Source organism: Nerophis lumbriciformis, linkage group LG18 (genome assembly GCF_033978685.3).
Source record: "Nerophis lumbriciformis linkage group LG18, RoL_Nlum_v2.1, whole genome shotgun sequence".
Taxonomy (NCBI): Eukaryota; Metazoa; Chordata; class Actinopteri; order Syngnathiformes; family Syngnathidae; genus Nerophis; species Nerophis lumbriciformis.
Window position 1 is genome coordinate 1,064,775 of NC_084565.2, and position 16,251 is coordinate 1,081,025.

General features: G+C 41.4%; 2 protein-coding genes across 2 annotated transcripts in view; one reads left to right on the forward strand and one right to left on the reverse strand.

Moving 5' to 3' along the window:
* The first annotated feature begins 3,285 nt into the window (after window positions 1–3,285).
* LOC140679549 (uncharacterized) lies at window positions 3,286–7,293 on the forward strand. Its single transcript, XM_072915143.1, has 4 exons — window positions 3,286–3,469; window positions 6,244–6,467; window positions 6,513–6,572; window positions 6,791–7,293. The coding sequence occupies exons 1-4, from the start codon at window positions 3,286–3,288 to the stop codon at window positions 7,124–7,126; spliced, it is 804 nt and encodes a 267-aa protein (XP_072771244.1). The 3' UTR covers window positions 7,127–7,293.
* A 3,483-nt stretch (window positions 7,294–10,776) lies between these two features.
* The window catches only part of LOC140679550 (uncharacterized), a 28,684-nt gene continuing 23,209 nt past the window's right edge, over window positions 10,777–16,251 (reverse strand). Inside the window, exons 2-4 of the mRNA XM_072915144.1 lie at window positions 14,577–14,980; window positions 14,392–14,522; window positions 10,777–10,785 (exon numbers count right to left, since the gene is read on the reverse strand). Coding sequence (XP_072771245.1) covers window positions 10,777–10,785; window positions 14,392–14,522; window positions 14,577–14,980 — 544 coding nt within the window. The remainder of the gene's footprint in view (window positions 10,786–14,391; window positions 14,523–14,576; window positions 14,981–16,251) is intronic.

A 16,251-nucleotide genomic window follows, 5' to 3' on the forward strand; every position in this document is an offset into this window, starting at 1 on the left:
GGACACATCTTGGAAATATGCTAACATATTTTATACTAGCATGTTGATAATAGCATGCTAATAGTTTGTGCTAGCTCTTTAGCTAATTTTGTATGTTTACACCCAAAAATAGTGCATTTTATTGCTCGGCGCTATCTTAGAAGTACGCTAATTAGTCATATGTCATAATGCCGACGTTAGCATGTTTACGTTAGCATGGTGACATTTTGTGCTAACTTTATACATTTTATGTTTAAGCCTAAAAATCATGGATTTCAGTGCTTGGTGCCATCTTGAAGCTATGCTAACATCTCTTATATTAGCATTCTAATGTTAGCATGCTAATATGTTATGCTAGCTTTTTAGCTAATTTCATATGTTTTGTATGTTTAACCCTACAAATGGTAGATTGTGATGCTTGGCGCCATCTTGGAAGTATGCTAATGTCTCTTACATTAGCAAGCTAGTGTTAGCATGCTAATGTTTTATGCTAGCTTTTTGGCTAAATGTGTATGTTTGAACCTAAAAATCATGGATTTCAGTGCTTGGTTCTATCTTGGAAGTATGCTAACGTCTCTATTTTTAGCATGCTAATGTTAGCATGCAAATATTTTATGCTAGCTTTTTAGCTAATGTCATATGTTTTGTATGTTTAACCCTACAAATTATAGATTTTGATGCTCAGCGCCATTTTGGAAGTATGCTAATGTCTCTTATATTAGCATTGGCAATGCTAGCTTTTTAGCTAATTTCATATGTTTTGTAAGTTTATCCCTTAAAATGATAGATTTTGATGCTTGGCGCCATCTTGGAAGTATGTTAACGTCTCTTATATTAGCATGCTAATGTTAGCATGCTAGCTTTTTAGCTAAATTTGTATGTTTGAACCTAAAAATTTTAGATTTTGATGCTTGGCGCCATCTTGGAAGTATGCTAACGTCTCTTACATTAGCATGCTAATGTTAGCATGCAAATATTTTATGCTAGCTTTTAAGCTAATTTCATATGTTTTGTATGCCATCCATCCATCCATCCATTTTCTACCGCTTATTCCCTTTTGGAGTCGCGGGGGGCGCTGGAGCCTATCTCAGCTGCATTCGGGCGGAAGGCGGTGTACACCCTGGATAAGTCACTACCTGTTGAACCTAAAAGTTATAGATTTTGATGCTCGGCGCCATCTTTGAAGTATGCTAATGTCTCTTATATTAGCATTGGTAATGCTAGCTTTTTAGCTAATTTCATATGTTTTGTAAGTTTATCCCTAAAAATTATAGATATTGATGCTTGGTGCCATCTTGGAAGTATGTTAATGTCTCTTATATTAGCATGCTAATGTTTTATGCTAGCTTTTTAGCTAAATGTGTATGTTTGAACCTAAAAATCATGGATTTCAGTGCTTGGTGCCATCTTGGAAGTATGCTAACGTCTCTTATATTAGCATGCTAATGTTAGCATGCAAATATTTTATGCTAGCTTTTAAGCTAATTTCATATGTTTTGTATGTTTAACCCGAACAATTATAGATTGTAATGCTTGGCGCCATCTTGGAAGTATGTTAACATCTCTTATATTAGCATGCTAATGTTAGCATGCTAGCTTTTTAGCTAAATTTGTATGTTTGAACCTACAAATTATAGATTTTGATGTTTGGCGTCATCTTGGGAGTATGCTAACGTCTCTTACATTAGCATGCTAATGTTAGCATGCAAATATTTTATGCTATATTTTTTAGCTAATGTCATATGTTTTGTATGTTTAACCCTACAAATTATAGATTTTGATGCTCAGTGCCATTTTGGAAGTATGCTAATGTATCTTATATTAGCATGCTAATGTTTTATGCTAGCTTTTTAGCTAAATGTGTATGTTTGAACCTAAAAATTATAAATGTTTATGCTTGGTGCCATCTTGGAAGCATGCTAACGTCCCTTACATTAGCATGCTAATGTTAGCATGCAAATATTTTATGCTAGCTTTTTAGCTAATTTCATATGTTTTGTATGTTTAACCCTAAAAATGATAGATTGTGAAGCTTGGCGTCATCTTGGAAGTATGTTAACGTCTCTTATATTAGCATGCTAATGTTAGCATGCCAGCTTTTTAGCTAAATTTGTATGTTTGAACCTAAAAATTTTAGATGTTGATGCTTGGCGCCATCTTGGAAGTATGCTAACGTCTCTTACATTAGCATGCTAATGTTAGCATACAAATATTTTATGCTAGCTTTTTAGCTAATTTCATATGTTTTGTATGTTTAACCCTAAAAATTATAGATTTTGATGCTTGGTGCCATCTTGGAAGTATGCTAACGTCTCTTATATTAGCATGCTAATGTTAGCATGCAAATATTTTATGCTAGCTTTTAAGCTAATTTCATATGTTTTGTATGTTTAACCCGAACAATTATAGATTGTGATGCTTGGCGCCATCTTGGAAGTATGTTAACGTCTCTTATATTAGCATGCTAATGTTAGCATGCTATCTTTTTAGCTAAATTTGTATGTTTGAACCTACAAATTATAGATTTTGATGCTTGGCGTCATCTTGGGATTATGCTAACGTCTCTTACATTAGCATGCTAATGTTAGCATGCAAATATTTTATGCTATATTTTTAGCTAATGTCATATGTTTTGTATGTTTAACCCTACAAATTATAGATTTTGATGCTCAGCGCCATTTTGGAAGTATGCTAACGTCTCTTATATTAGCATGCTAATGTTTTATGCTAGCTTTTTAGCTAAATGTGTATGTTTGAACCTAAAAATTATAAATGTTGATGCTTGGCGCCATCTTGGAAGTATGCTAACGCCTCTTACATTAGCATGCTAATGTTAGCATGCAAATATTTTATGCTAGCTTTTTAGCTAATTTCATATGTTTTGTATGTTTAACCCTAAAAATGATCGATTGTGATGCTTGGCGCCATCTTGGAAGTATGTTAACGTCTCTTATATTAGCATGCTAATGTTAGCATGCTAGCTTTACAGTCAGAAGAAGTTGTGTGAAGGAGTGGAAAGACACTGCTGACGGTTGAGGCGCACACCGTGACTCACCCTCGGCGCCACCGCGGGTCAAAGTGGAACGAAACTCCGCTGAGTGGCCAGAAATGTTTCCTAGCCCGCGCCGTGAATCACGGGCTCGTTATTGCGATTAATGACAGCGCCTCGTCAGCGTGACTCACTTTTTCGACCGGGCGGCGTGACCCTCGCCGTCCCGGCTACTGCTAGCCGCGGGTGAAAGGACGGCGCTCACGTAACGAGCGCGGCGGCTGGAAGTTGACTGTTAGCAGGTTAATTAGGCGGTAATGAAAGCGCTACCTCAGGTTACTGCGGGCTTTAGCGCCAATACGCTTCCACGCCAGCCGGGTGTTAAATCTAATCCTGCCGTATTAACGGAGACGCACCGCCGGCGCCATTATTGCCACAAGACTTCACTCGCTGGCGGACGGAGAACGGCGAGCAGGTTCTCCACGCCGGCTGTCCACTCACGTTAGCGCAATGAAGCCTGTGCAGGTTTTTCAGAGCGGAAATATTTGTGGCTCATCAGCGGAACTCAAGTGTGCCGTTTAGCGGCGCAAAGTCACCAGAACCCAAGCTTGAAAAGTCCGGAATGTTCCATTCATCAAATGAGGTGAAGGTACTCGAATCCCGTGACTTATTAGATGTAAAAAATGAACCCCTCGGCTGTACACAACACATAAAAGACAACATTTCATTCTCACTTGCCTTTTCTTTGACGCACCAGCGTCATAACGAGGTGGCCCCCGCTGCTCGTTGAGAAGAGCAACGCACGCTTTTAAATTAGCGCCTTAAAGTCCCTGATGATGGCGGGAAAAAGTTGCTAACTTTGTCACTTTAAAAAAAAAAAAACACTGGTATGTAAGAATGCGGACCGTATCCGGTACTGTTTTGGTACCGATCGATTCCCGGTGCCGTGTTGCGGTGCCAAATTTCAATGCCAACAAAAAGAGTTACCCATGAAACACTCCAACGTAAGTAAAGCAAGGCTCCACATTTACAAATATGTGCTAACTTGATGCTAACATACATTGGCTTTGCTATTGAGATGCTACTGATTAGCATTAGCAATTTTACATGGCGATTTCAAAACCTCCAAATGCGTTAATAAAAATTATAACAAAGATGCAGGTTACAATCAAACAGCTGGTGCGTAGTAAGCACGATACTTACAGTACGAACACTTTGTAGGGCGCAACAAAAACCCAAAACACCATTATTTATACACTACAGTATTAACACTTTGTAGGGCGCAACAAAACCCCAAAAACACCATCATCTATACACTACAGTATTAACACTTTGGAGGGCGCAACAAAACCCCCAAAAAATACCATCGTCTATACACTACAGTATTAACACTTTGTAGGGCGCAACAAAACCCCAAAAAATACTATCATCTATACACTACAGTATTAACACTTTGTAGGCCGCAACAAAACCCCCAAAACACCATTATTTATACACTACAGTATAAACACTTTGTAGAGCGCAACAAGACCCAAAAACCGCCATTATCTACACACTACTGTATTAACACTTTCTAGAGCGCAACAAAAACCCCAAAACACCACTATCTATACACTACAGTATTAACACTTTGTAAGGAGCAACAAGACCCAAAAAATGCCATTATCTACACACTACAGTATTAACACTTTGTAGGGTGCAACAAAACCCCAAAAACACCATTATCCATACACTACAGTATTAACACTTTGTAGGGCGCAACAAAACCCAAAAACACCTTAACTATACACTACAGTATTAACACTTTGTAGGGCACAACTAAACCAAAAAACACCATTATCTATACACTACAGTATTAACACTTTGTAGGGTGCAACTAAACCAAAAAACACCATTATCTATACACTACAGTATTAACACTTTCTAGGGCGCAACAAAACCCAAAAAACACTTGTCTATACACTTCAGTATTAACACTTTTTAGGGCGCAACAAAACCCAAAAAACACCATTATCCATACACTACAGTATTAACACTTTGTAGGAAGCAACAAAACCCAAAAAACACCATCATCTATACACTACAGTATTAAATTAACACTGTAGGGCGCAACAAAACCCAAAAAACACCATTATTTATACATGACAGTATTAACACTTTGTAGGTAAAACAAAACCAGGGAAACACCATTTTCTATACACTGCAGTATTAACACTTTGAAGGCGCAACAAAACCAAAAAAACACCATCATCATACACTACAGTATTAACATTTTGTAGGGCGCAACAACACCTAAAAAACACCATTATCCATACACTACAGTATTAACACTTTGTAGGGGGCAACAAAAACCCCAAAACACCATTATCTATACACTACAGTATTAACACTTTGTGGGGTGCAACAAAACGCCAAAAAACACCATTATCTATTCACTACAGTATTAACACTTAGTTGGGCGCAACAAAACCCAATAACCACCATTATCTATACACTACAGTATTAACACTTTGTAGGGCGCAACAAAACCCCCAAAACACCATTATCTATACAGTACAGTATTAACACTTTGTAGGGCGCAACAAAACCCCCAAAACATCATTATCTATACCTTAGAGTATTAACACTTTGTAGGGCGCAACAACACCACACTTATTGAGTGATGTGTCAGGAAGGTTACTGAAGCTTGTACATTATTTGGCAGTGACCTCATCCCGCCGGTCCAAGTAATGTTTAAAAAAACCTCTTCGAAGTAAGTCTACTTTTCCATAAATGTGCTAGCTTGATGCTAATATACATTGGCTTTGCTACTGATTAGCATTAGCAATTTTACACGGCGATTTCAACCCTTCCAAATGTGTAAATGAACACTACAACTAAGATGCACGTCACAATCAAACAGCCTGTTCGTAGTAAGCACAATACTTACAGTATTAACACTTTGTGGGGTGCAACAAAACCCAAAAAACACCTTTATCTATACACTACAGTATTAACACTTTGTAGGGCGCAACAAATGTATATAATTTTGTACTCAGAGAGCACATCTTGTGTGTGTTCTTTAATGGGGAAAGACGCTAATGTCTCTTGTTTCCGTGTTAGCATTGAAGCTAGTGAGCTAGCATGTTCCTCTAAAAGGATGTTTGGTCATCTTCCTTCTTCACGTCACAAGATGACAAGTTAGTGTTGTGATGAAAAAGTGGAAAGTGGGATGACCTTGGACTTGACCAGACCAAGGTCAGATGCTGACTCTTCACTTTTGTGTCTCTATTAAGCTTGCGGCCCGGGGTCAAAGGTCACGGCCCGCTCAGGTGACCACGTGACCCCGCCTCTAATTGACTCACAAATGCGTCGGCCCGTAAAGTCAATAGGACGCCATCAGCCCGGACTTGACCCGCCATCACGGCCATCCGCACGCCGCACTCGCCATCATCCCGCCTCCCAGGGGGTGTCGCCCGCTGTCACCCAGAGACCTCATCCTCTAATCCCTGATAGGACAGCAGCTGACAATAATTGACTGCTGGATCATAATTGGATTGAGGAGAAGGAGGAAGACGAAGAAGAGGAACAGGAAGAAAAAGAAGAAGAAGGAGAAGAAGAAGAAGTAGAGGAGAAAGAAGAAGGTGGAGGAGGAGAAGAAGAAGAAGAAGAAGAAGTAGAAGAAGAGGAAGAAAAAGAATAAGGAGAAAAAGAAAAGAAAGAAGAAGTAGAAGAAAAAGGAGAAGAAGAAAAGAAGAAGAGGAAAAAGAAGAAGGAGGAGGAGAAGAAGAAACAAAAGAAGAAGGGGAAGAAGGAGAAGCAGAAGAAGAAAAATAGGAAGAAGAAGAGAAAGGAAAAGAAAAAGAAGAAGAAAAAGGAGGAGGAGAAGGACAAAGAAGAGGAACAAGACAAAGAGGAAGGAGAAGAACAAGAAGAAGAAGAGGAAGAAGAAGAAAAGGAAAAAGAAGAGGAAGAAGAAGTAGAGGAGGAGGAAGAAGGAAAAGAAGAAGAAGAAAAGAAGAGGAAGAGGAAAAACAAGGAGAAGAAGAAGGAGGAGGAGAAGAAGAGGAACAAGAAGAAGGGGAAGGAGAAGAAAAAGAAGAAGGAGAAGAAGAGGACGAAGAAGAAGAAGAAGTAGAGGAGGAGGAAGAAGAAGAGGAAAAAGAAGAAGTGGAATAAGAAGAAGGAGGCGGAGGAGGGGAAGAAGAAGACGAAGAAGAAAAAGAAGCAGGAAAAATAATAATAATAAGAAGAAGAAGAAGAAGAAGAAGAATAAAAAAAGGAGGAAGAAGAGGAAGAAGAAGAAGAAGAATAAAAAAGAAGGAGAAAGAAGAAGAAGGAGAAAAAAGGAGAAAGAAGAGGAAGAAGAAGAGGAGGAAGGAGAAGAAGATGAAAACGAAGAAGAATGGGAAGAATAGGAAGAAGGAGGAGGAGGAGAGGAAGAAGAAAAAGAAGAAGAAGAAGAAAAAAGAAGAAGGAGAAAGAAGAGAAAAAAGAAAAAGAAGAAGAGGAGTAAGAAGAAGAGGAAGATGAAGAAGAAAAAGAAGGAGAAAGAAGAGGAAAAAGAAGGAGGAAGAAAATGAAGAAGAGGAGGAAGAAGAAGAAGAGGAAGAAGGAGAATGAGAAGGAGAAGAAGAAGAAGAAAGGAAGAAGAAGAGGAATAAGGAGAATGAGAAGGAGAAGAAGAAGAGGAAGGAGAGGAAGAAGAAGAAGAATAGGAAGGAGAGAAGCAAAGAGAAGAAGAAGAAAAAGAAAAAGAAAAAGAAGAAGAATGACAGGCTGACTAATGTGGTGTCACACTAGCAGGTGAGATCATCCTAGCATTAATTACACCTTCATTCATTCATTGATTACACCAATAATTCTATTGACGATTAATCGTGATTAATTATGAGTTAACTATGAACAAAATGCAAATGATTAAATATTTTTCATCAGGGGTGTCCAGACTTTGTCCTTCAGTTGAACCAGTGAAGTGACTTGAGGTCAACACCTTCAATCCAAACTAATGGTAAAAACCAGGCGGTCCCTGAACGCAACACATTTGCTGCCATCTTGTGGACTCGGTGAGTAAATCACATCAATGACCCTTGAAAGTACTTTGAAACAACCGCACAGCATTAACTTATATGACACAAACCAAACAACCTTCCCTAGTCATGATGCAAAAAAAAATGCAACTAACATAAAAGTCAACACACATGCTCGCGGAACATTGCGGATGTTATGAAAAATGTCCAAACACCATAAAACATTTCTAAATGTCAGCCGTTTAAATCCATTACAATGCATGATGGGAAAAATGTAGCACACTCCCCACTTATTCATGTTTGTCACATTTTAGATGCTTGATATTTATGATTGATTACACAACTTTAAGAATAGAATGGACTTTATTGTCATTATATTTGCATATAACGAGATTAAGGACTCCAACTTAAGGTGCAGTAGTGGGAACAAATATGGGGTAAACACAAGTTATACAACAGGTAATAAAGAAAAAGACTAACAATTGAAATAAACAGACTACTATCCAATACAAATAATAATCAATCCTGTACAATATACAAAACACTGTAGAAATACAAAATACTGAGGTCGTCATGGAAGTAAACAATGGAGGAGTCACACTTTCACATGCACTTAATCATCAGGAGAAAATCATCAGGAGAAAAATCTCCTGATGATTGAGGGAACCCCCTCATGAAACAGGCCTGTAGAGATGAAATAGTCTTGTGATTTTTTTCCCACACATACATATATATATATATATATATATATATATATATATATATATATATATATATATATATATATATATATATATATATATATATATATATATATATAAAATAGTGTGTGTAAGAAACGTCATGATGTGTCAGTGAAGACATGATGGAGAACATCCACCATCATCTCTCTGGGCCTCCACAGGCTTTACTCAATCCACCATGTTGCTCACCTTGTTATGCTCTGGGAGTTCACCTGCCTGTGCTCGTTACCTACACACACACACACACACACACACACACAGACACACACACACACACGTGTCGTATCAAAGAACAAAAATAAAGACACAAAGTAGAAAGACTCGCATATCAACCTCAGAGTTAGTGGTTGGTACCACAGCAGAAACCACTTTAGTCAGTCTCGCTTAGGTCGATTGACCCCCAAGTGACCCCTGTGCTTTATCAGGGAGAAAATCCTGGGAAATTCCGAGAAAACCGAGAATTTTGGGAAAGACAAAATATGTTTTGCATTGGATATATCAAAGGAGTAGTGTGTGTGTGTGTGTGTGTGTGTGTGTGTGTGTGTGTGTGTGTGTGTGTGTGTGTGTGTGTGTGTGTGTGTGTGTGTGTGTGTGTGTGTGTGTGTGTGTGGATGGTTGAAAAGTTGGAATCAGGTTTAAAAATGGCGCAAAATGTTGAGAATGTAGGGCATTGTAGAACTATGAATATTTCCATTCATGTGAATTGGAATTTCCTGGAAATTTGGGGATTTTGGATGAACAGGATCTTTTTGAAAATATTGATACTGTCAGGACCTGAACAGGACTCTGGACACAGATGCAGGAGTTTGACAACAAATATTTATTCCAAACAAGGGAAAGGGTCAAAAAGGGGAGAAACTCAACAGGCTATCAAAAGCCGAGCTTACCTAACCTCTCAACTAACAAAAATCTCAATGAAAAAGGTTGCAAAGAGAACAATATGCAAAATATAATAAAAGGCGCTCCAAGGGAGGCAATGCTAAACAACTCATCTTACCTGACAAAAATCAATCAATCAATCAATCAATGTTTATTTATATAGCCCTAAATCACAAGTGTCTCAAAGGGCTGCACAAGCCACAACGACATCCTCGGTACAAAGCCCACATAAGGGCAAGGAAAAACTCACCCCAGTGGGACGTCGATGTGAATGACTATGAGAAACCTTGGAGAGGACCGCATATGTGGGTAACCCCCCCCCCCCCCCTCTCTAGGGGAGACCGAATGCAATGGATGTTGAGTGGGTCTGACATAATATTGTAAGAGTCCAGTCCATAGTGGATCCAACATAATAGTAAGAGTCCAGTCCATAGTGGGGCCAGCAGGAAACCATCCCGAGCGGAGACGGGTCAGCAGCGCAGAGATGTTCCCAACCGATGCACAGGCGAGCGGTCCACCCCGGGTCCTGACTCTGGACAGCCAGCACTTCATCCATGGCCACCGGACCTGTGTGTCTCCCCCTCCACAAGGGATAGGGGGGAGCAGAGGAGAAAAAAAAGAAACGGCAGATCAACTGGTCTAAAAGGGGGTCTATTTAAAGGCTAGAGTATACAAATGAGTTTTAAGATGGGACTTAAATGCTTCTACTGAGGTAGCATCTCTAATTGTTACAGCTAGAACATTCCATAGTACTGGAGCCCCAATAGAAAACGCTCTATAGCCCGCAGACTTTTTTTGGGCTCTGGGAATCACTAATAAGCCAAAATTCTTTGAACTCAGATTTCTTGCCGGGACATATGGTACAATACAATCGACAAGATAGGACGGAGCTAGACCGTGTAGTATTTTATACGTAAGTAGTAAAACCTTAAAGTCACATCTTAAGTGCACAGGAAGCCAGTGCAGGTGAGCCAGTATAGGTATATATATATGTATATATGTATATAAAGGTATATACAGTATAGGCGTAATATGATCAAACTTTCTTGTTCTTGTCAAAAGTCTAGCTGCCGCATTTTGTACCAACTGTAATCTTTTAATGCTAGACATAGGGAGACCCCAAAATAATACGTTACAGTAATCGAGACGAGACGTAACGAACGCATGAATAATGATCTCAGCGTCGCTAGTGGATAAAATGGAATGAATTTGAGCGATATTACGGAGATGAAAGAAGGGTAAGATGAGTTGGCAATGGCTGTGGACATGGAACGCTGGAGGTTCGCACAAAAGATACGAAAACACTCTGGCACAGGACAGAAGTAAGACGAGCCATTCATACTCATGAGGATGGTTGACACAGGTGGACACAATCAGGCAATCAGGAGAGACATCAGACCAGTGAAACAGGAGGAAGAGCAAGAGACCTGAAACGAGAGGGAGAGTTAACCTTTCAAAATAAAACAGGAAATGACACGACAACATGAAACCAGAGGAAACCCAGACAACACTTCACCCAGGTGTGACAGATACCAGCACAATTGTTGTAGATGATATGAACGGGTTGGTGTTGGAATTTCTGGAATCGGTTGAACAATGTCGACGTACTAACAGTTTGAATTGAGAATGGAAATTTCGGGAAAAGCCGGAATTTGTACGAGAAAAAGAAATAGGAAGATTTGTTTTACCAACTAAGGTGGAATGGTCAAAAACGGTTGAAAAATGTGGACTGTGAAAACTTTCCAGGAAGAGGTTAAAATAGGGTTATGGCAAACAAGGAATTCTGGGAATTCCTGGAATTTTTTGGACTGTGTGGATGTTGGAACGGTTCCAATCGGTTGAAAAATGTGGGATATGCAGTCGATCGTATATTTCTTATTCATTGTCAATGGGGAGAACATTCTGGGAAATTCTGAGAAAACCGGGAATTTTGGGAAAGGGAAAATATGTTTTGCATTGGATACATCAAAGGAGTAGTGTGTGTGTGTGTGTGTGTGTGTGTGTGTGTGTGTGTGTGTGTGTGTGTGTGTGTGTGTGTGTGTGTGTGTGTGTGTGTGTGTGTGTGTGTGGATGGTTGGAAAGTTGGAATCAGGTTTAAAAATGGCGCAACATTTTGAGAATTTAGGGCATTGTCGAACTAGGAATATGTCCATTTGTGCAAATTGGAAATTTCCTGGAAATTTGGGGATTTTGGATTAACAGGATCTTTTTGAAAATATTGATACCAGCTTAATTTTCCTAGATGATATGAACGGGTTGGTGTTGGAATTTTTGGAATCAGTTGAAAAATGTTGATTTACTAACAGTTTGAATTGAAAATGGAAATTTCGGGGAAAGCGGGAATTTGTATGAGAAAAAGAGAACAGAGAAATAGGAAGATTTGTTTTACCAACTAAGGTGGAATGGTCAAAAACGGTTGAAAAATGTGGACTGTGAAAACTTTCCAGGAAGAGGTTAAAATAGGGTTATGGCAAACAAGGAATTCTGGGAATTCCTGGAATTTTTTGGACTGTGTGGATGTTGGAACGGTTCCAATCGGTTGAAAAATGTGGGATATGCAGTCGATCGTATATTTCTTATTCATTGTCAATGGGGAGAACATTCTGGGAAATTCTGAGAAAACCGGGAATTTTGGGAAAGGGAAAATATGTTTTGCATTGGATACATCAAAGGAGTAGTGTGTGTGTGTGTGTGTGTGTGTGTGTGTGTGTGTGTGTGTGTGTGTGTGTGTGTGTGTGTGTGTGTGTGTGTGTGTGTGTGTGTGTGTGTGGATGGTTGGAAAGTTGGAATCAGGTTTAAAAATGGCGCAACATTTTGAGAATTTAGGGCATTGTCGAACTAGGAATATGTCCATTTGTGCAAATTGGAAATTTCCTGGAAATTTGGGGATTTTGGATTAACAGGATCTTTTTGAAAATATTGATACCAGCTTAATTTTCCTAGATGATATGAACGGGTTGGTGTTGGAATTTTTGGAATCAGTTGAAAAATGTTGATTTACTAACAGTTTGAATTGAAAATGGAAATTTCGGGAAAAGCGGGAATTTGTATGAGAAAAAGAGAACAGAGAAATAGGAAGATTTCTTTTCCCAACTGAGGTGGAATGGTCAAAAACGGATGAAAAATGTGAACTGTGAAAACATTCCAAGAAAAGGTGGAAAAAGGGCTTTGGAAAACCGGGAATTCCTGGAATTTTTTAGAACCAATTTGATTGTCCAGGGTGAGTGGAGCGTGTGGACGTTGGAACGTGTCATGTCTGTATTATCATGTTTTGTTTTAAGTCATGTTTTGTTTAGTTTCTGTCTTTTCACTCCCTTGTCTGGTCACCATAGCAACCATTAGTTTTCACCTGTCACGTCACGCACCTGTTTCACGTTTTGACTCACACACACCTGTCACCAATCATGTCACTGTTATTTAAGCATACCTTGTTCATCACTCGTCCTGCCTGCATTGTCGTTATGTCACTCCGGTTCAGGTCTCGTTTTGACAAAGTAAGTTCCCATGTCCATGTCCTAGTTTTTCTTTAAGATTAGCCTCACTTGCGTTTTAGGCACGCTTGCCTCTTTTTGTTGTTGTTGTTGTTGTATTGTTTATGTTCGCGGTAGTGCGTGATTTATGTTAAATAAATCCTAGCCTACCTTCACGCTGTTGTCCGGAGCCGTCTATCTTGCGTTGGAAGAACAACCCCGCAGCAAGCTGCGACCCCCACGTGACAGAATGCAGACCGGCCACGAGGAGGTGATGGAGGCGCGCTGGCAAAGCTGGAAGCCAACCAGAAAGGCTTTTTCTCGCCAGCATGACGCGTCGTTCCCCCAAAACCCTCCCACGGACAACAAGATTCCTCAACCAGCCCATTCTTCCTTCCCGCCGCAGGAGACCCGTGCTGATGACGTCATCCCGCCCACTGGTGATGACGTCAGAAACCAAGATTTTTTTTTTGAGTCTATTTACACCCTCTGTCAGCCGCCCACTATGGACTTTGTTTCAAAGAAAAATCCTTTTGAGAAAATTGTCTCTAAATTTAGATTTTTTCAGACCCAGTCTAAAGTGGGGCTAGGGAATAGACAATTTGGACAGTTTGGTGGGGAAGTTTCTGCCCCCCTCCGCCCACCCCTACAGAGAGTTCCAGACCGCAGGGAGCGCGTCTGGTATCCGCCCCTTGAGGGGGGGGCTGGTGTCGGGAGCTGTGTTGGTGGGGTGACTCAGCTTAACCATGTCAAGCCACAGCCTCCCTCACAGCCGCCACCACCAGTCTTTTACCATGCCAAGCCGCAACCCCCAGCTAGACCACCTCCACCTGCACCAGTAGCTCCACGACACCAAGCTCCGGTACCAGCTCCACGACGCCAAGCTCCGGTACCAGCTCCACGACGCCAAGCTCCGGTACCAGCTCCACAACGCCAAGCTCCGGTACCAGCTCCACGACGCCAAACTCCGGTAACAGCTCCACGACGCCAAGCTCCGGTACCAGCTCAACGACGCCAAGCTCCGGTACCAGCTCAACGACGCCAAGCTCCGGTACCAGCTCCACGACGCCAAGCTCCGGTACCAGCTCAACGACGCCAAGCTCCGGTACCAGCTCCACGACGCCAAGCTCCGGTACCAGCTCCACGACACCAAGCTCCGGTACCAGCTCAACAAGTCCAAGACCAAGACCCTCCACGCCAAGACCAAGACCCGCCATGCCAAGACCAAGACCAAGACCCGCCATGCCAAGACCAAGGCCAAGACCAAGACCCGCCATGCCAAGACCAAGACCAAGACCCGCCATGCCAAGACCAAGACCCACACCAAGACCAAGACCAAGACCCACACCAAGACCAAGACCCACACCAAGACCAAGACCCGCCATGCCAAGACCAAGACCAAGACCCGCCATGCCAAGACCTAGACCAAGACCAAGACCCGCCATGCCAAGACCTAGACCAAGACCAAGACCCGCCATGCCAAGACCAAGACCCGCCATGCCAAGACCAAGACCCGCCATGCCAAGACCAAGACCCGCCATGCCAAGACCAAGACCCACGCCAAGACCAAGACCTATACCAAGACCCACGCCGAGCTTCGCCGCCTGACGCGCCACGCCGAGCTTCGCCGCCTGACTCACCACGCCAAGCCACGCCTGCCACGATGACGACGCGCCTGCCTCCTCGTCGGCCACGGATATGGCCGCTACCTGGTCGCCCGCCACGCCAAGTGCGCCCACCTCCCAGTCGGCCACGAATGTGGCCATTCCCTGGGCGCCCGCCTCGCCTGCTGCAGCGGCGTTCCACTCGCCGCCGCCACCTAACTCTGCCCCGGTGGATATGGGGACACGTGGCCTGGCGACCCACCGCCATGTCCCCCTCCCGCCCTCCCATGACTCTTGTTGATATTTTCTGTTTTTGGACATCTGGGATCTGTCCGTAAGGGGGGGATTCTGTCATGTCTGTGTGATCATGTTTTGTTTTAGTAATGTTCGGTTTAAATTTTGGACTTTTTGTGCACTTTTGTTTTGTTTTGTCACCATAGCAGCCATTAGTTTCACCTGTCACGTCACGCACCTGTTTCACGTTTTGAGTCACGCACCTGCTTTCACTAATCATGTCCATAGTATTTAAGTTCATTCATTTTCTGTTGTTCGTCCTGACGACATCCCCGCATTTATGCTCCTGCACACTCTCCACACCCTGATGACCCTTGCTACTCTTTTTTTCATGCCGGTTCCATGCCAAGTAAGTTTTTGTTTATTAAGCCACAGTTAGTGTTTTGTTTAATTGTTCATAGTTTCTGCCAATGTGCAAGTTTTGTGTTTATAGTCTAGTTTTGTACCTCCGCCCCTGTGCGCGCTTTTCGTTTATTCCTTTTTTGATAGTTTAAATAAATCATGTACCCACCTTCAAGCCTTGACCAGTCCAGTTCATTTGCACCACGGGAGAACAAACCAAGCCAAAGTCCAAGTCCTGACAGAACGGTTCCAATCGGTTGAAAAATGTGGGATATGCAGTCGATTGTATATTTCTTATTCATTTCAATGGGGAGAAAATCCTCGGAAATTCCCAAAAAAATTGGGAATTTGGGGAATTCCTGGAAATGTTTTTAAAAAATAAAAATAATAGTAATAATACTAAATAGATTAAATTAAAGTTAAAGTAGCAATGACAGTCACACACACACAAGGTGTGGTGAAATTATTGTCTGCATTTGACCCATCACCCTTGATCACCCCCTGGGAGGTGAGGAGAGCAGTGAGCAGCAGCGGTGGCCACGCCCGGGAATCATTTTTGGTGATTTAACCCGCAACTCCAACCCTTAATGCTGAGTGCCAAGCAGGGAGGTAATGGCTCCCATTTGTATAGATGTTGGACATTCACACAATAAATGCATAAATACATGTTCACATGTTGACATAGTCCATTACCCAGAATGCTAGACAGGAACAGGAAGTATCTACATATTGTCACACACAAATATGCACCTTTGAGTGCGGCTCAAAAGACACATTAGATTAGCCAAAAAGTCACTTTTTGGCCAAAATGTTTGTGAAAGTTGGGAGTTTTGGACAAAGTTGCAAGTAATTTGTTGAATTTTGCCTTAAATTGTGTGATTTTTTTTTTTTTACAAAGCCCAAAAGCAGTGAAGTTGTCACGTTGTGTAAATGGTAAATAAA